At 42.0% G+C, this 21,004-nt stretch overlaps 1 protein-coding gene across 21 annotated transcripts in view; it reads left to right on the forward strand.

Moving 5' to 3' along the window:
• Nucleotides 1–21,004, forward strand: part of SVIL (supervillin) — a 213,450-nt gene that overhangs the window by 80,306 nt on the left and 112,140 nt on the right. For 11 of the 21 annotated variants that reach the window (XM_067542574.1, XM_067542578.1, XM_067542579.1 and 8 more), the window contains exon 1: nt 6,855–7,124. The exons of 3 other annotated variants lie outside the window; for them this stretch is intronic. In XM_067542574.1, the coding sequence (XP_067398675.1) occupies nt 7,049–7,124 (76 nt within the window). In that variant the 5' untranslated portion in view covers nt 6,855–7,048. Of the gene's footprint in view, nt 1–6,853; nt 7,125–21,004 lie in introns of those variants that run through there. 7 more of the 21 variants (XM_067542568.1, XM_067542570.1, XM_067542569.1 and 4 more) reach the window with 4 other exon arrangements.

Consider the following 21,004-nt stretch of genomic DNA (forward strand, 5'->3'; position numbering starts at 1 on the left):
TTCGGCAGGTTAGACCTCAGTGAGGAAAATATTCCCATGGTCATAGCAGCCTGCTGTGCTCTGTATAACACTTGTGAAGCACGAGAGTGGAGCGTTGAGGCAAATTAATTGCCTGGCGGCTGATTTTGAGCAGTCAGATACCAGGGCTGTTAGAGGGACTCAGCAGGTGGCTATTCATAGAGAGGCTTTGAAACTCCATTTTGACAATTAGCCCCAATAACGTGTCTTTCTGTAATGCAGTCAGCCAGACTTTGTTTACTTGCTGCCTGGAATGTCCCTTAATGATCGCTTCCTGAGCGAGAATTGTAGTCTGCAAATGTGCCAATTTCCACTGCATGTGAATTCCAGCAGCAGCCCCGTGTATAGGACAAAAATAAATATTGATTTTCTTTCTACCAGTACAATTTTATTAAACAACAATAAGCAAGACACAGAATTCAGTTTCTTGCAAGAGACATGATACTGAAAAGCACTCTCTTAACGGAGCTGTCATAACTGTGTGCTGTCATTAAGGAACCTGTTCAAAGGGGTGGAGTGCAAGGGGTACTGCGAAGGCATGGAACAGAGTTCTATATGGGCTGCAGGGGGAGGCGAGCATGCATATGTTCTGACTGTAGCACAGTCAGGATCTCAGCATCAGTGTTTGGTCCTCCATCGGTTTTATCATCCACTCCTGATTCTCTGAAATATGCTCCTGGCCCTGTTTCCTCTCCTAGCTATCCATTTTTAACTTTTCATTTGTCTCTTTTACGTGCCCTGTGATAGTGATCTGCAGCATCAGACAACTGAAGCACCTCCCTAAACATGTCCTCCTTACTCCTCAGTTCGCCTCCTTATCTGACAGAGGTGCTCCTCCAGTGTGTAAGAGGTTCCCCTCAAGGGCACATCTGCAGAAGCACAAGAAGCAATAAAAAGGCAGGGTATGTACACACTGATGGTGGCAAATTCACAACTGTCAGATCAATCTATCCAGATTGATTGAGTGGCAGTAAAGACCAACTCAATCAGTCTGGAAGTTGATTCAATTAAACCACCTCCTCAAAAGGCGTAGCACTGCGTCGACGGGAACGCATTTCCCATCGGCACAGTGCAGTGAAAATGGTGCGCTAAAGGGAAGTTAAGAAATGAATGGGAATTACACAAGCTACTCTGCATAGCTTGTGTAACTCACGTTGACTGCTGCCAAATTTCCCGGTAAGTGTGTACTAAGCCGCAGTGTTGAGTGCACTTTTAGCCTTGAATCATAACCGTTAAGTACACCTCTTTTTCACTCTCCCTTGGCAAGTACAAAGCTTGGCGAGTGCCTAAATATGGTGAGTTTGGCCTGGGGGGGGGTACAATGGGGCAAAGGGTCTGGGTTGTTTCCAAAGGGGATCACTGCAGGCGCTTAAGGACACTATTGTAAATTCTGCTACCATTTTCCACAGGCTGGGGTAATCAAAGCCAATATCTCACTCCTGAGGGTAAGCAAGGGTGCATCTCCCGCAAGAGTGCAGCTTCAGACCGGGTCCATGTCCTGCTCGCCTGTGTGCTACTTTGGTTCCTGCAGAAGTAATTGTCAATTGGTGCAGCAAAGTTTTCCTACAGAGGGGGAAGAAACAAAGCAGCTCTGCCAAGAAACCTTTGGCAGAGGATTGGCAAATACCTCCAGGAAAGTTTTCTAGATATCTCTCTAGAGGATTCCTGTGAAATCTCAGGGTGCATTAATAAACCTTTCTGAAGGGCCCTCACTGCATAGCTGGATAGGGGAATGGGAAGCAGATGCAAACAGTGCTAGTCTTATACATTCCTATCCCTTAACACATTTCTATCATATAACAAAAAAAAGGATTACTCTATCTCCACGTAACCTTGCAGTATCAAATCAAAACAAGCACTTACCGGAGCTCCCCTTTCCTGCAACAGGCATGTGAGAGCTGGAGTGCTGGGACTGGTTCAAACCCTCTGGAGATGAGAAGAGGACATAGCTCACCACACTACCTATCCTACATCATCCTCTAACTCCACTTCCTCATCCACCATTTCATCACCTCAAAATTGATTCTGGTGGCCGCTGTCTCCAGCCCCCCTGAAGTATCCACGATACTTTTGGAGGTGGAGGTGGGATCACCACCAAGGATGGCATCCAGCTCCTTGTAGAAGGGGCAGGTCTTTGGCACAGCACCAGAGCGACAGTTTGCCTCCCTTGCCTTCTGGGATGCCTGCCTCAGCTCCTTGATCTTTGCACGGCACTGATGTGTGTCCCATTTGCTTGTGGCATGTTGGAGAAGGGCCACAATCTGCCCATAGGTATCAAAGTTCCTATGGCTAGAGCAGAGCTGGAACTGCACAGCCTCCTCTCCCCACAGAGTCAGCAGATCCAGCAACTCTGGTGCACTCCAGGAGGGAGAATGTTTGCTGCAGGGAGCCTCATGGTCAGCTGGGAAGATGTGATGATGTGAGCTCTCCATGCTGAGCAAACAGGAAAAGGAACGTCAAAAATTCTTAGGCTTTGAAAGGGGGAGGAGTGGATGCCTGTGTACCTGGTTGCAGGGCAGTGGAGTTCAAACTGTTGACTAGAGTGGTGAGGATGGGTATTGTGGGATATCTCCTGGAGGCCATTTATGGTGACATAAGCGAACGCAGTGTCTACATTGACACTGTCACTCTACCTTAGTCGCAAAAAGCTCTGTGCCTTTCATCAAGGTGGTTTTATTTTGTTGGCATAGTAGGAGAGTTAAATTAGCAGGAGGGGCGTTGTAGTGTGTACACCTCCACTCTTTTTATTGACAAAATTATGTAGTGTAGATAAGGCCTAAATCTGTTCACTTCAAGACTTCTAACTTTGTAGATTCACATTTGTTTTTTGGGGCTTGTCTTTATCACAGTATTGCATGGCTTAAGAAAACAAAAATTGGGAACTATCAGGAACATTCAAGCTTTGGAATAGGTGATTTATGTAACCACAGAATATTTTTGTAACAGTTGCCCATCCTTCCTCCTCTTGTTTGTCTTCCTTGCTTGTTGTGTCTTTTCTCAAATTAGATTATAAACTCTTCAGGGCAAGTATTCTCGCTTACTAGAAGTTTGTACAATGTCTAGCCCAATAGAGACCTAATTGTAATTGGCCCTCTGGGCACCACTGTTAATATAAATAATAAAGGATTTTAAAAGCACAATAGCATCAATCTTAAACTAGTTAGTTGTATGTAACTCAATTCTCTAACTACAAATAGAGCAGGGGTTCTCAAACTGGGGGTCGGGACCCTTCAAAGGGTTGTGAGGCTATTATGGGGGGGGGTCACGAACCGTTGTGCATGCCAGGAGTGCGGCTATCAGTCCCATGCATGGCTGACAGCCAGAGCCCTTGAGAGCTGGTAGCTGGAGAGCAGCAGCTGCTGGCTGGATGCCCTGAAGGCAGTGCCATGCCCAGCAGCAGCTCAGAAGTAAGGGTGGCATGTCATGAGAGGGGTGGCAAGGTATGGGGTGGGTGTCGTCACAGCCTGAAATATTTTCAAAGGGGGTCCCAGAGAGACAAAGTTTGAGAACCCCTGAAATAGAGAGATGATTCCTCCCCTCTACACTTTAGTAATCTCTTAGTAAAGGAATTATTGTGAATGCAATTAGTCATTGTTTTGTTAGAAACTGCAATGCTTCTGTAGAAGAGTATAGCTTTTTCAGAATAAACCCTGAAATTAGGCAACATTTTTGAATGGTTAAAGTAACAGAGGCAGTGCATGGTTGTATTGATTGTGCTAAGCTGTCGCTCATTTTGCCAAGTTGTTGCTAGTTTACATGTGGCCACATACCATTTATGAAAACAGTTATGCACTGCGTGCTCTTGCTTTGTCTCCAACTAAAGACACATCTGACGAAGAGTTAATCCTCCAACTGTCAGACCTTGAGGGAAAGGGCCTTTATACTATGAACAGAATAGAAGTGATTTGCCTGTAGCAAACTGTTTCCCCAAAAAGTTGATTCAATCTTTGTTAGGCAATTTGAAAGCTTATACATTTAAGCATATAAATATGCTTTTAAAAATATATATTTGCTGTGGAGCCTAACATTCAGGCCTGGGTCTTAGCCCTGCAATTGCCTGAATAGACTACTAAAATGCCTAATCTAAGAATTACAGTAGAACCTCAGTTACAAACACCTCACGAATGGAGATTGTTCGTAACTCTGAACAAAAAGTTATGGTTGTTCTTTCAAAAGTTTACAATTAAACATTGACTTAATACAAATTTGAAATTTTACTATGCAGAAGAAAAATGCTGCTTTTAACCATCTTAATATAAATGAAACAAGCATTTAAAAGAAACAGTTTACTTACTTTGTCAAATCTTTTTAAAACTTTCCCTTTATTTTAGTAGTTTACATTTAACACAGTACTGTACTGTATTTGCTTTTTTTTGTTTCTGCTGCTTCCTTATTACGTATTTCAAGTGTGGTTGACTGGTCAGTTTGTAACTCTGAGGTTCCACTGTATCCGTAAATTAAACAGAATACTTACGATTAACACTAAAGGAATGCAAAAGTGAGCCTTAGCTTGCATATGAAATCTGGTTCTTACACAAAAACATGGTGTAGACAAGAGAGTGCCACACAATGCAGAGCTGTCTATGGGTCCTGGAAGGCATACTACGGTATGGACCCTGAGGTAAGTCTTTGATATAGTCTTCTGTTGTGGATTCTATTGACAGGGAAATGATGATTTTCTCCTCTTAATATGAAAGTATTTTTTAATATAATTTGTTCAGAAAGGTTGGGAGAAGAAGCTGATATGGTGGCTTTATAAGGCTGGTGTGGTAGCTTAAGAGTCTTGTATTTTTCACATAAAATGCATTTCACTTGGATTCACATGCTTTTAAAGTGATATGAGTTCCTTAGGGCAGGTTAAGAAGGGCCACTCTACTTCCTAGGTTTGACCCAAGTATTGCTTGTCTAAAAAGAACTTAGCTTTGCATATTATTTAGATTAATTCCCAATATGATTCATCAGTAAAATCTTCCCTCTTAAAGGTTCCTTTGTACTGGTGGTTTATAAAATTGTTTAGCAGGACAATTAGCTGTAAAGATAGTGGTTAAATAGTTGTGTATTATTTCAACTATATTTAATAAAAACAACCCACCATTGTCTTCCAAAGGCAGATACATACATAATTTCTGGGGGGAGACCTGAATGTTGATTAAATAGGGATTCTAAATAACATTAGACATATAATGTAAGAAGACAGAGCAACAGGATCCACGAGTGAAGCTTTGGCTGAAATGTTGGTGCCTTTGCAGTAGAATGAACTCTTTGCTTGCACTATTAGTATAGTGGGTAGTTTGGTGGTCGTGTTATATTTTGAATTTATTGAGGATATTGTTTGAATATGTAAATTATAACAGTGCATTGCCAATGTGAATTGGATTATATTCTGGGAAAAACCACAAAATATTCTTTCCCAAAGTTTTTTTCATTTCCCTTCTGTATTGCTGTATTCTCCAGTTATTAAAATTGTACCTAAAGCGATCTTGGATTAAACATTTTGAAGTAGGAACCATTAGCTTACAATTTTGTGGGTAGTTGTCTTTGCTCTGTTTGACATTTACTGTACAAATGCCTTTGGATTTTAAACTATGTACAGACTAGCACATCCCACTAAAAACTGCTCTGACTTTAACATCCCAAAATGATTTTCGATATTAGTTTAATATTTTAAATGAGACACTGCAGTAGTTGCTGACATGGGACTCCCAGGGTGCACCTGGTTCTTCCCTGAGCCTAAAGGCTGTATGTGAAATGGGAAGGGCTCTTTTTGCTCAGCTGTTTCTTGTTAGCAGTGAGGGAGCTGAGTAGGTAGCACTTGAGTTTAACGTAAACTCTGGGTAAATGGGAGATCAGAAGAGCTGACCCTGTGTTAGATAAACGTCTTCCTAGAAAAAGGATTTAGTCTGCTAGTAGGATTTGTCTTTCTACCAGAAGTCGTATGCCTCACTCCTGCTGAATCAGAGATCTTTGAAAGTGGAAAGAAGTACTTATGGAGCTGTCAAATGGGATGTGAGGCCTGTTCAGGAGAGTGACTGTGCAACCCTTTATACTGCCTTGTCAAGGTCAAGATTTTCCTTGGCCTCTCTAAAAACCTGAATTCTCTTAGCAGCTCTCTCAGGATTAAATCACATATAAAACTCTATTCATTTTTCATTATCTCAAACAATAAAATGAGACACATTTTTGTTGAGTTTATAAAGTTGGTGAGTCACAATCCCACCTCCCCTCACCCACTCCCAGTCTCCAACATGCCCCACAGAGCTGGTAACTGTGACAAACTTACACATGTTCATACTTGTTTTAACTTGTAAGTGTTGCTTCATTGTTTAATAAAAATGTTGTATGTTCAACTACAGCTCTAAAAGTATGCATGGTGCCTTGTATGGAACCTGCCCCATGGAGCCTACAGTTTGTGTGTGACATGTAAGGTGGTGGCAGATGACCTCATCCAACAGGAAGGAGGAACTAAACAAAAAGGCTTTGAGACTATGTGGCTGTCATGGTACTTGCTCTATTAGCCTTCTTGATTTAGAGGGTAAGCCTCTTAGAAGGGCATTTGGAAAAAGGTAACGTGCTTACCATAGGAGTCAGAGGTATTATAGTGATTTGGGCTAGTACTGTAGTAATCACTATTTGGATACAGACTAAGGGGAATAATTTACGAGATGATCTGGTAAAGTACTGTGTCTGATAAGGGCTGGTGTTTCACAGGACTCCAGAACCCCATTTGGCAGAAACAGTTGATAGTGTACTACCCATTGTTCCCACACAGAAGTGTTTTGTATTCTGTTAGTGTCTGGTGAAGATGAGACATTTAACACCCCCCTCCCCCAAACTAGCTCTGTGGTTACAAAAGGAAGCTAAACTCCAGTAACATAATGTGTGTTAAATAATCCAGTTGTTTACATAGGATTTTGGCACCATTAATGATTTGAGTGCTTGCATAGTTCTGACATTTTGGCAGCAGCTAGCAACACCTAAGAATAATTTTTAGTCAGAGAATTGCCTTTTTTTTTTTTTTTTTTAAACTGATATGTCCCATCAACCAAAGAAGGCACCACCGCTGACAACTATCATTTTCCCAAAGAAAAAGCTGCTTATATATTCAGGTAAACAAAATTAATAACAGTACCTGTAATGCTCATGTAATGTCAAAGCTGACAAAATAATATTTCTTCCCTGTTGCATCAACCGCATCCACCGCTGTCTTTGAATTGTTTTGCTAACTCCCCCTATTATACTCTGTATGAAATTGACATCTCATGCTTGTACTTGAGACTCCAATGGGGGTCCTTTTGAGACATCTCAGACCTAATCTCTTCTAGCATTCTCTTCTCCAGCCTCTCCATTCACTAGTGATGCCAATCTCAATCTTTCATCCTCTCTCTTTCTTCCATGTCCCTTTACATTTGGAAGTCATTCCTCAAGGCTTTTTACCAAGTCGTCGTCTTTACCACATTCAAATTTCTTCCCCAAAAACATGGTTTTGTCTTGATCATGGAAATGAACAGAATAGGTAGATAAGAACCTTTCCATTGATGCGTGTGCATGCCTGCTGAGTAACTGTGAAATTTTACAGTAATGCTTTACCCTGTCTATCCTGTTGGGTTTAGATTGTATGCTCATTTGTTTTATAAGGTGCATAGCATGTCTTCAGGTACCTGAAAAATAGTAACTGTGTTAAAGTAGCCTATAAATTACAAAAGTCAGAGCCAGTTTTATGTGGCATGAGTACACTTTCTGTTCACGTAGCATTATGTTAATAATCCATTGTTGGAGGATTTGCTAATCAGTGCATATTATATTGTTCTTCAAGAGGAGGGGGAAATACAGGTCAAGCAATATTCAGAATTTCCACAAAACTGTTTTTATGGTGGCTTAAGGTTTCCAATAAATTCACAGATTAAAAAGTAATTTCACAAACTTTAGAATGTATAGCAGTGTCTTAAAATACATGTCTGGTCTCTCTTTAAGTCCTACCAGCAAATTGTCTACATTGTTCTACAGCATCATTTAGGATGCAGCCCTGTAATTGTCATCCTGACTCTCTGGTAAGAGTTATTGCAGTATCCAGTTTAAATACATGGTCTCTGACCAGTGGGCATAAATCAAAAATCTCAGATGTTAAAATAATACTAATTATCCTAACCACTTATCCCTTGCAAAAAAGGTATGTGACCACTGAAACAGATTTGAGTGAAATCCATCTCCATTCCCTGTAGTTAGGTTAAACCCTCAAATACATATTCTTGTCCTGTTAATCTGTCTTGGTGCTCACTTAGTCCTCATCGATATAGTGTCTGTATGTCCTCACAATCATTAATAAACTTTTCACAGAGCACATATGAGGTAGGGCAGTAGTAACCTCGTACAGATGGGGACCTTGTGGATGAAAAGACTCTGGTAGAGTTGAGAAATGCACCTAGATCTCATTAGCTTCAGGCTAGTTCCTTAACCACAAGGTCATCTTTTCTCTTACAGACCTTGCTTTCTCCATAAGAAATTGGTTCTCTCCTCAGGCTATTTACGTACTTCAAAACTTGGAAATGTCCAACCTGCATCCATGCAGACTTCAACATCTTAATCCTCATGATAATTTTAAATTAGAATAGCTTTCCCCCCTCCTGCCCCCCTCCGCCCCCTAAAAAAGTGCGGAACTCACAGATGGCAAGTCACTTAATTAAATGTTCTTTTATTGTCCAAAGTTGACTATTAAAATGAAGCAGTACTGTCCAATAAAATCCCGATGTAATGTCCCCCTTAGCAGCCATCCATTAGTTTGGGTCAGTCATATAAAATATGTTCTAGTTCTCCAAATTTACTTGGATATGCTTTCCTTATTTTACAGTACACTAATGTGGCATTGTAAGCTAATGCAACTACTGAATCAACTCCAGCCTTTTCTACTAAATCTAGAACAAGTATAAGCTCATTATTTTTGTTTATTAGGAAGTTAGAAACCAGAATTGAGCTGAAGAAGATGTTACAGCCTTTCACAGTGATCTCACTTTTTCCCACATTCTTAGAATGATTTTAAATTTCTTGTACTGAATTTTAATTAGGCATGCTGTCCAATAGAGTTCAAAATACTACTGTAGTTTGACTTGAAGCCATTGGCAATTGGTCCACATGCAAAACAGATTCAATTACTTTACTCACAAAATGGACTGAGCATTTTCTGTTTAGCTGACTACTTGAGAATTAGATTTTGAGGTCAAAGTAAGAACACTTCAATGCTTTGCAGTGACCTTTTGGTTTGGATTTTATCTGGAGCTCTGTTACTACTCAACATTTTTGCTATTTGCCTTTACTTATTCAGCTTGATCTGACTTTTATTTTTGACGAATGTCTGACCAGGATTGTAAAATCTTTGATGTGGGGATCATATTTTAATTGGTTTGCAAATCACCAAATACATTTGGTGCTGAAAGAATGTTCACGAATGATATTTAGATTGGGACAACAGTCAAAAGCAGAGGTGTTCTCATGCACATTGTAAGAATCTTGAATATCTTTCCAGAGGCCCTTTCAGTGTGATATTTGCTAGCAGTGTAGACCATGTGAACATCAATAGTTTTAGTTTTGTTGGACCATTTTTAATAGATACTGTGTAAAATTTTCTATCTGTTGTATTCACTTATTACATCTACTTAGTGGATGCACATTTTAAGGTTCAATGAGTAAGCACTGGAGTCAGGAATTGCATATTTAACTCTAGCCACAGTACTTGTGGCTTTTTATACCACTGCTTCTCAACTTTTCTGGGTCTGTACCCCAGCTAGTTGTCCTATAAACTACCCCCATCCTGTCATCCCTTTTTAGCTGTAAAGGATTGTGTGGGTTTGTTAACAGGAAGAAACAATGGGGATATTAGGTGGGAAGTGCCACTCCAATCTGCTCACCTACACAGCACTCTGCTCCACAGTCTTTTGGAGCCCTCCTTCATCTGTCCTGTCACTGAGCACTTGTGACTATGGAGCAGGATGGGTTGATATAAATCACCAGTTTTAATCATGATTTAAATCACCAGGCAGGAAACCTTGATTTTAAATCCATTTTAATCTTGTTTTGCCTTTGTACTTTTTAGTTCTTTTCCTAAAGACAGGTTGATTCTCATTGATTGGTAATGATTAAAACATGTTGATTTGCAACGAAATATAGCCTCCTAACTAATCAGGCACAGGCAGAGCGTAAGGTAGATTCAGAGAAGGCCGGGCAGGCGAAAATGAAGAACGGGGAAGAAAATTGGCAGCATGTGACCTCCTGAAGAAAGAGAACCCATGTGCCCACCATGCGGATAGAAGTAAGGAATCGTTTTCATCCTCTCTGCACAAGTACTACGGCGGAGTATGATTTGGAGGACCCTTCAGAGGGAATGGATCATCAGGAGACCCGTTTGATCGGAAGGCAAGAGATGCATTCTCCTAGGGATGGGGGATCCGCAACCACCATTCCAAAGAGGAAGAGAAGGGTGATGGTGGTCGGGGACTCCCTCCTAAGGGGGACGGAGTCATCCATCTGCCGTCCAGACCGGGAAACTAGAGAAGTGTGCTGCTTGCCTGGAGCTAGGATTAGGGATGTGACGGAGAGACTGCCAAAACTTATCAAGTCCTCAGACCGCTACCCCTTCCTGCTCCTCCATGTGGGCACCAATGACACTGCCAAGAGTGATCTTGAGCAGATCACTGCGGACTATGTGGCTCTGGGAAAAGAGATTAAGGAGTTTGAAGCGCAAGTGGTGTTCTCGTCCATCCTCCCTGTTCAGGGAAAAGGCCCAGGTAGGGACAGTCACATTGGGGAAGTAAATGCGTGGTTACGCAGGTGGTGTCGAAGGGAGGGCTTTGGATTCTTCGATCATGGAATGCTGTTCCAGGAAGAAGGATTACTAGGAAGGGACGGGATTCATCTAACGAAGACAGGGAAGAGTATCTTCGCAGACAGGCTGGCTAACCTAGTGAGGAGGGCTTTAAACTAGTTTCGACGGGGGACGGGGACCTAAGCCCGAAGGTTAGTGGGGAAGAGGGACACCACAAGGAAGCAGAAGGAGGAGGGTGCAGCAGGGGAGGCCTCCCGATTCATACTGTGAAAGTAGGCCACTCGGCTACTTATCTCAAGTGCCTGTACACAAATGCAAGAAGCCTGGGAAACAAGCAGGAAGAACTGGAAGTCCTGGCACAGTCAAGAAACTACGACATGATTGGAATAACTGAGACTTGGTGGAATAACTCTCACGATTGGAGCGCTGTCATGGATGGGTATAAACTGTTCAGGAAGGACAGGCAGGGGCGAAAGGGGGAGGAGTTGCACTGTATGTAAGAGAGCACTATGACTGCTCTGAGCCAGTATGAAACTGGAGATAAGTCAGTTGAGTGTCTCTGGGTTAAGCTTAGAAGCAAGAATAATAAGAGTGATGTCCTGGTGGGTGTCTGTTACAGACCACCAGACCAAGAGGATGAGGTAGATGAGGCTTTCTTTACTCAACTAGGGAAAGTTTCCAGTTCACAGGGCCTGATTCTCATGGGAGACTTCAATCACCCTGACATCTGCTGGAAGAGCAATACAGCAGAGCACAAACAATCCAGGAAGTTTTTGGAGAGTGTTGCAGACAATTTCCTGGTGCAAGTGCTGGAGCAACCAACTAGGGGCCGTGCTTTTCTTGACCTGCTGCTCACAAACAGGGAAGATTTGGTAGGGGAAGTAGAAGTGGGTGGCAACCTAGGCAGCAGTGACCATGAGATGGTAGAGTTCAGGATCCTGACAAAAGGAAGAAAGGAGAACAGCAGGATACGGACCATGGACTTCAGAAAAGCGGACTTTGACTCCCTCAGGGAACTGATGGGCAGGATTCCCTGGGAGGCTAATATGAGGGGGAAAGGAACCCAAGAGAGCTGGCTGTATTTTAAAGAGACCTTATTGAGGGCACAAGAGCAAACCATCCCGATGTGCAGAAAGAATAGCAAATATGGTAGGCGTCCAGCTTGGCTTAACAAAGATGTCCTTGGCGACCTTAAACACAAAAAAGAAGCTTACAAGAAGTGGAAGCTTGGTCAGATGACTAGGGAGGATTATATAAACACTGCTCGAACGTGCAGGAATGAAATCAGGAAGGCCAAAGCACAATTGGAGTTGCAGCTAGCAAGGGACGTGAAGGGGAACAAGAAGGGTTTCTACAGGCATGTTACCAACAAGAGGAAGATTAGAGAAAGTGTGGGGCCCTTACAGAATGGGGTAGGCGACCTAGTGACGGAGGATGTGGAGAAAGCTGAGGTACTCAATGCCTTTTTTGCCTCTGTCTTCACAGACAAGATCAGCTCTCAGACTGCTGCACTGGGTGGCACAGAATGGGAAGGAGGCGAACATCCTGCAGTGCTGAAGGAACGGGTCCAAGACTATTTAGAAGGATTGGACATTGGGGTCCATTCATCCAAGTCCATGGGGCCGGATGCAATGCACCCGAGGGTGCTGAGGGAGTTGGCTGAGGTGATTTCAGAGCCATTGGCTATTATCTTTGAAAGCTCGTGGCAACAGGGGGAGGTCCCTGAGGACTGGAAAAAAGCAAATATAGTGCCCATCTTCAAAAAAGGGAGGAAAGAGGATCCAGGGAACTACAGACCGGTCAGCCTCACCTCAATTCCTGGAAAAATCATGGAGCAGGTCCTTAAGGAATCCATTTTAAGGCACTTGGAGGAGAGGAAGGTGATCAGGAACAGTCAACACGGATTCACCAAGGGAAAGTTATGCCTGACCAACCTGATTGCTTTCTATGATGAGGTGACTGGCTCTGTGGATGTAGGGAAGGCGGTGGATGTGATATACCTTGACTTTAGCAAAGCTTTTGATACTGTCTCTCACAGTATTCTTATCAGCAAGTTAAAGAAGTATGGGTTGGATGAATGGACTATAAAATGGATAGAGAACTGGCTAGAGCATAGGGCTCAACGAGTAGTGATCAATGGCTCCATGTCTAGCTGGCAACCGGTCACAAGCGGAGTTCCCCAGGGGTCGGTCCTGGGGCCGGTTTTGTTCAACATCTTCATTAAGGATCTGGAGGATGGGGTAGATTGCACCCTCAGCAAGTTTGCGGACGACACTAAGCTGGGGGGAGTGGTAGATACCCTGGAGGGTAGGGATAGGATACAGAGTGACCTAAACAAACTGGAGGATTGGGCCAAAAGAAATCTAATGAGGTTCAACAAGGACAAGTGCAGAGTCCTCCACTTAGGAAGGAAGAATCCCATGCACAGCTATAGACTGGGGAGCGACGAGCTGGGCAGCAGCTCTGCAGAAAAGGACCTGGGGGTAACAGTGGATAAGAAGCTGGATATGAGTCAGCAGTGTGCCCTGGTTGTCAAGAAGGCTAATGGCATATTGGGCTGCATTAGGAGGGGCATTGCCAGCAGGTCACGGGAAGTGATTATTCCCCTCTATTCGGCATTGGTGAGGCCGCATTTAGAATATTGTGTCCAGTTTTGGGCCCCCCACTACAAAAAGGATGTGGACAAGTTAGAGAGAGTGCAGCGGAGGGCAACAAAAATGATTAGGGGGCTGGAGCACAGGACTTATGAGGAGAGGCTGAGGGAACTGGGCTTGTTTAGTCTGCAAAAGAGAAGAGTGAGGGGGGATTTGATAGCGGCCTTTAACTACCTGAAAGGGGGTTCCAGGGAGGAGGGGGCTAGGCTGTTCTCGGTGGTGGCAGATGACAGAACAAGGAGCAACGGTCTCAAGTTGCAGGGCGGGAGGTCTAGGTTGGACATTAGGAAAAAGTTTTTTACTAGGAGGGTGGTGAAGCACTGGAATGGGTTGCCTAGGGAGGTGGTGGAATCTCCATCCTTAGAGGTTTTTAAGCTGAGGCTTGACAAAGCCCTGGTTGGGATGATATAGCTGAGGTTAGTCCTGCTTTGAGCAGGGGGTTGGACTAGATGACCTCCTGAGGTCCCTTCCAACTCTAATATTCTATGATTCTATGATTCTATACTTATTTATTTAAGCTATTATATAGCTATTATAGATTACATCTATTCATATTATCAATTTACAGTTTTTTTGTTAGAAATGGTTAATGGTGTCTTTATTCACTAGATTACTAACTTTTTACTTGTGATTTTTTTTGGGGGGGGGTAAAGCTCTACTTGAATGGAAATTAAACTTGCACAAAAACAACATTTTGAAATGTTTTCATTAGCTAAATAAAACAACACTAAATGCTCTAGATACATAAAAATGCTTTGCATTTAAAATTGGTTTATTAAACCAAACTATCTGTGGTTAGTGAATTGTCCTTCAAGATTTTAAAACTAATAGATCTCATAGTCTCTCACCTAGTTTTTATTCATAGATTGGAAGAGAAACAAAAACGTTTCTGCTGCTTTAGCTCTCAATTGGTTTCTCATCTTGAATGAGCTAGTTTGAATAAACTGAAAAGAAAATATTCTCACAGCACCTACAGAAGAGGCTACTGTTTTCAAAAGCTGGTTAAGCACTTGAGCAAACTCTCTAGTTCACCAGTTCAGTGGCTTGAGTTTCTTTATAACTTAGAAGCAAACATGAACTACTATCATGTTAACTTTAATTTAAATGATTTTACTAGATTATAGTAAGTTTAGGCCTTAACATAGGTTGTCATAATTTCAAATTTAATTTAAAATAGGTTTATCTTTTTTTTAAAAATCTGTATTTAATATAAATTAAATCTGATATTTAAAATCAATGTTATTCACCCTGCTGTGAAGGAGGGGGAGAAACCTCCAGTATGACAGAGGGCTTGCAAATGCAGCAGGAGGTAGAGTGATAGAAGATGGGGAACAGCATGTTACAACAGGAACCAGTTAAGAAGTATGTTAAGAGTGTGACTACAGAGCAACTAGACACCCGCAGCTGGACCATGCCAGCCAACTCAGGTTCCCAGAGCTCGGTCAGCAGGACTGTTTTGTTGCTGTGTAGGTATGTGGGCTCGGGCTGGAGCCTGGGCTCTAGAACCCTGCAAGGTGGGAGGGTCACAATGCTCAGGCTGCAGGCCTAGCCTGGAAGTCTACACAGCAATGAAACAGCCCCATAGCCCAAGCCCAGCGAGCATGTGTCAGCGGGCACAGGCCAGTCGCAGGCATCCATCTGCTCTGTAGACATACTGTGAGTGACCACTGTGGGTTTTATGGATCCCTACATGCCCACAGTAATATATAGCAACCCACCCAGTGCTCCCTTATGACCCACCTGGTGATTATGACCCGTAGGCCGATAAGCACTTCACTGTATAATAGTATTTAATTCTATGAACATAGACTATTATGAGAATGCAGAAAAAAGTATCTTTAAATAAACATTTAATTATTACATATTTATATTCAAAACCTGGATTGCAAAGTTTGTCTCTTACAAGGAGTTTGTTCTTCACTATCCAATTGGGGCCCCTTCCCTAACTGGTACCTCTGGGTGTCACTGTAATGCAAACAGTAAGAGAAGTCTTGGAATTCTTCGTTCTTTCATGGGAGGAACTAGTTAACTCTGAAGCAAATTTAGCTGCAAATGTAAGTGGCCTGTATGCCAACATACTTTCATTATCTCTCTGTGGTGGTAGACTTAATCTGTAGTAAGTGGTGGTAGACAGTAATCTGCTACATCAGTACAGTTAACTGTGCACTCCATGAGCATGAGTTTCATGAACTTCCTGATATAAATAGTAATGCACTATACTGTAAGATACTACATTTTCCTCCACTAATTTATATATATTTGAATATTATATTTGAGGAATGACATAAGATCACCCCATATACAAGGCACTCCTCATGACTCAGCTTGAGCATGTCTTTGCAAACTCACAAGGTGCCCTCTCAGTTCATTTGAATCTTACAAGATACACCTAAGTCTTTTCTCCATCCTTGGGTGTCCCCACCATTGTGCAGCAACATATTTGACTAGACTTTTTCCTATACAGCTAAATCAACTTTGTAGATGTGCCCAGTAGGCTTTTGTGGTGAAAAGCTCCCACATAGGTTAAGTACCCAGCTTTCAGAACACTTAGAAATGAACCAAAGCAAAATCAGTTTCCTTCAGAACAATGAAGAGCATTGCTTTTTAATGAGGATAATTTCCTACCACTTCTTGCCACAGCCCTCTTTGCTCTATGACTGTTCAAAATAAGGGTGCAACAATGAAAGTGTTTGAAGTGCATTCTCCTCCCCTCCCCCCTTTGTACTTCAAAATGAACTCTTTATCAAACTGTCCAAAAAAAGCACTTCCAAGCAAGTGCATTTCTGGAAAATTTCACCCTGAAAGTTTGAGCATATCAGAAATCTGCATGATAGAAAATAGGTGATTAGAATGGAAACAGTTATGCATTCTGTACTATCAGTGCAGCAGTCACTTACACTCCTGTTTTAAATTCAAGTTTTACAGTATTTTACATGCATTAAGACTTTTAGCACCTGCTAGTGCACAGTTTTGTAGGTGTTCTTAAATTCATTGGTGAAATTGCATGTGGAATACTTAAAGGTATCTGTAAAATGGGATTGTGTCTCAGTGATTTCTGTATTACATTTCTTCAGTTTACGTGTAACAATGCTCTGATTTGCCAGGCTTGCAAAACCAGTCTGCACTATGAATCAGGCTGGGGGGTTCTTGCAAATCACTCCCTGCACTAAAAGTTTTGTTGGCCAAATTAGATTAATAGCCGATTGTCTTCAAATTGGCCTCCATGGCATCTGTAAATGAAATTTCCCAGCTTTCCGTGATTTAGTGCAGCTATAACCGATTAAAACTTAGTCAATAATTCTGTTAATGCGCAATAAGCAATAGAATCCAGCTTGCTGCTGCTTAGTTTGCTCCTGCAGTGTTGGCAGGATCAAAAGGCAGTAGGAGTGTACTTGTTAAATTGAGCAGGTTGGGGCCATGAATGTGGTGTACATAGGCAGCAGATCTGCTGGGAAAGGTGCCGTTCTTACATAGTCTCACTTCAAAATACAGCTGCACTAAGTTGATGTTTAGAAGTATTTCCTTGTTTTGGTTTGGGAGAGCATAGTATGGTTTCGTGGAAAAATAGCTTTTTTAACAGAAAAGAATAATAGACAGGCTGGATCCAAGATCTGCTGTTACACTTTGCATGTTGATGAGTTCCAGAGGGGTAGCCATGTTAGTCTCTTTTCAGCAAAACAATGAGAGTTCTGTGGCACCTTAAAGACTAACAAATTTATTTGGGCATAAGCTTTCGTGGGCAGAAACCCACTTCGTCAGATCAGAACTCTCGTTGTTGCACTTTGGTACAACTTGGACAGTAAATGATGATAAAAGCTAAGTTTACAAACTGTCAACATGATTCCCAGCAGTGTTTTTAACACATTCTATTTATAAGAGCAACTCAGCCATATACATTAGTACTTTTAACCGTGATTGTATGAGCATGAGGTTCATTGCAAGTGTGACCGCATAGTTCTTGCAGTCCTGTTCCTTCCCCCCTGTGGTGGCAGATTTGGTTCCCAAAGATGCCTTTATATAGCATTGTGGACTAAAGATTTTCTAACAATGGAAGTCACTTGACAAGTGTGTGGCTGTTGTGCCCAATAACACTGGGTAGTTATTTTGGTTTTATGCTGTCAGTATTTTTCAGTATTTTAAACCAACATATATAGTGTCAAAATCCAAAGAGTGAGGAAACCTTTCCAAGTTGTCAGACAACATCTTTTTGTTGCTGTCTAGTGACCTGGTGATTACCCTTTCTTTTTGGAATCTTTCCTTCCCTCACCCCTAATATCTCTGCTGCAGAGTGGGAGTCTCCAGTCCTCTGGAAGGAAGTTAGTCTATAAATTTGCCTTCAGGGGAAGACAGGGTCTTAAAAGAATAATACCGGCTCAGATGTTGGAAGTGGTCATTTTGGGAATTACATTTAAACTATTAGTATTAAACTTTAACCACTGGTGTAAAGGAGGCTTGGTGAAAAAGCAGATAGCAATGTGAGGAGGAGCCTCACTGCTCCATCCAAGAAGAGGAGGGAGGATGTGGAGAGAGCTTCCTTCTGCTGTACCTAGAGTGGGATCTCTGCTGCTCTCCATTCCCCCCTTATTTTTACCTTTGCTGTAAGCACAGGAAATGGTCTTGCTGCTCTTCTCTCCAAAGCACCTCTAATAAATGTGACGTGATGGCAATTTAGCATCTGAAAATTCTGTTGGGAGCTGCATGGAAATTTTTGTGAATAAAAGTAGGAGCTGTGGGCAGCAAAAGCAAAAGAACTGCCAAATGATAGATTTGGTGTGACTAATCCACTGCAGAACTTTACTGCTGTACAACGAAAGTCTCTCACCACAGCAGATTAGTAAAATTAAAAAGTATTTCAAATCAGTGTTTCTCATTTGCTTTAATCTAGGTAAGGAGAAAATGTATATATTGGACAGGTAAGTGCCTTGCTGCCTAGAATGATGGAAAGTAGCTGTTCGTACCTGCTGTACAGCACCATTTTTAGCAAGTAGCAAATGTGTTTATATGGGAACTGATTAACTTTGAAACAGCAAACAGTCCTAAAATGTGTTGAATGAAAAATAATTACTTACTCTCTGGGGCTTTATCTTCATGTTGCTAAAATAAATTTTAAACAAAACTGTGTGCTGCTAGTATCATGAAATGTCAAATGTAATATGTTCCAGCCTCTGGAAATGAGATTCCGCATCTTCATCACTTTGCATATAGCAGTGATATGCTGCAGTCTCCTACACAATGGTAATCTGAAGATTTCCTATTGCTGTTAATATAGTGACAGCAAAGCTTTTTTACAGCTGTTGACAAGGGATAGCTGAGCACCCTCTGTCTGCCAAAAGGTAGGTTGTCAGTTGCTTGCATGCTGTAAACTTGCAAGGTAAACACTGGATGACCTATAAACCAGCCAGTCAACTTGCACATTGCCTTATTAGGTAAGCAGCTGGGAATGGTTGTCTGGGGACTGAATATGCTGGATGGCAGCTAACTGAGCATTCAGTTTAGAGCTAGATGGAGCCCAGATCCATGATACATGGCCCAATCCTATCGTATGGATAATGCATTGTGACGAAATTGCATTTCAGTTCAGTTTTCATAAGAGAGAGAACTTTATTTTGCAGGTGTCACAAACTAGGCTAAAGGGGATGTGAAGCTCTATATAAACACTATGATTTAGAAAAGAGGGCTTCAGTATTGCTCTTCACCTGCACAGTTAGCTCTTTAAGATTATAATGTGCATTAGCTTGTTTCATTTTCCTTCTCAGAAGACTGTTTCCTGAAGAGTGAATTTGTCTTGTGTGAGAAAAGGAATATCGGAACCAGTTTTTCACATGTTGAATAGTATTGACCGAACTGTTTCACTTACCTATCACAATGACTGGCTTTCACACTGAGAGAGACTTTTAAGTAAAATATACATATATTTGCAAATATTATTCCATACCAATGAATATAGAGTGCCATAGACTCAGCCAAGTATAGTGCAGCCAGGTACTTCCCCACATGGCTCTGCTAATACAGTTCTACTGTGACCTGTGACTTTTTTGGTCTGGCCTGTCAAGATAAATTTGAGGCCCAGTACATCATGTTTGCTGTGGTCCTGGTACAATTACACCCCCTTCCACCCTTTCCCTCCTCTTTTGTCAGCTCCTCTGTTAGTGACTTGTTGCTCCCTTGAGCACGCTGAAGGCTGGTGATTTTTGCAATATGCACAAAAGAGGACTAAAGAGAGAGAACTTGCTTTCAGCTGTTGTGCATTTGCACTCAGGTCTTTGTGCATTGCTGGACCTTTCCTTCTGGTAACTGTACTGACCAGTTCCCTTTTCAGACGTTCCTAATGCATTTTGCTCAGAACAGCAGAATGTAAAATCAGACTGAAATATGCTTGCCACCACGAGTGAGCAATAACTTCCCAGAGCATTTACAAGTGGACTGCCCTAGGGCTGGCGTTCTAGACAGTTGTCATGCTGAAAACTCCTGAGATGTCACCCCAGCAATGTGACAGCCCAGAAAAAGACCAGAATGTAGTATGAAGCCAGCACTAAGAAAAAGTAGTATTTAATGTTAAATATGTTTACAAATTATAACTTTTCATAGTGTCATGGGTTGCCTTATGAGTTAGTGTCTGCAAGGTGTCTGCCACATCTCAAGGCATGGATATGACCATTCTATTTCTAGGTAACAAGAGCTCTTTGCCCTGACTCAGCTGCCCAGGGCCATTTTCCATTCGACCTGAAGACAAAGTGCCCAGAATTAACAGAATTCCACTCTGGAGGAACATCTTGGAGTGGGGATGAGACTGAAGTGAATATAGGTATGGCGTGCTGGGGAGGAAACGCCTCCAGGAAGGAGGATGGCACCACCTCTGCCAGAGCTTGTCAGGATGACAGGGCTTTTGCAAGCAATGCCTCTCAATACTAACTGGGCAAGTCCTTGTCCAATCCCAGGGAACGTAGGGTTGCCAGTTTTGGTTGGATATATTCCTGGAGGTTTCATCACATGACATAATCTTTAATTAAAGATTAATTTCTGGAGACTCCAGGGCAATCCTGGAGGATTGGCAACCCTAAGAAGAAGGGATCCAATTCAGAGTAAGAGGTGAAGTTTCTTGTTGAGCACATAAGGGGAGAAATATAATTCAAAGAAAACTGTATCTACAATGCCGTGGCTAAACTTGGCAAACCTGTCTGCACAAGCAGTTATTTGACAGGAGGCCAAGAGCTTTTCTGCACAAGAAGGAGGTGGATTTTAAATTGGAGGTGGGTTTAAATTACTTAACCTGTTTGAACAAAAAAAATCTAAAGGTCTGTGAAGCACAAACACTTTATTGTGAGCCACATTCAGAAATAGCCTTCTGGAATTTCATGGACAAGGCAAAACTCAGATTCACAAGTGCTTCTGGTTTGTATACTATATCAGAAGAAATGTGTTTTTAATACATTTCAGTCACTGATGATTTCTCATGTTGATATGACTTTAACCTGATTTTGACTTCATGCTTCCTGAACTACTGATATCAAAACCTCAC

Source organism: Emydura macquarii, unplaced genomic scaffold (genome assembly GCF_026122565.2).
Source record: "Emydura macquarii macquarii isolate MOO-44397 ecotype Brisbane River unplaced genomic scaffold, CSIRO-AGI_Emac_v2 contig_719, whole genome shotgun sequence".
NCBI classification, from domain to species: domain Eukaryota; kingdom Metazoa; phylum Chordata; order Testudines; family Chelidae; genus Emydura; species Emydura macquarii.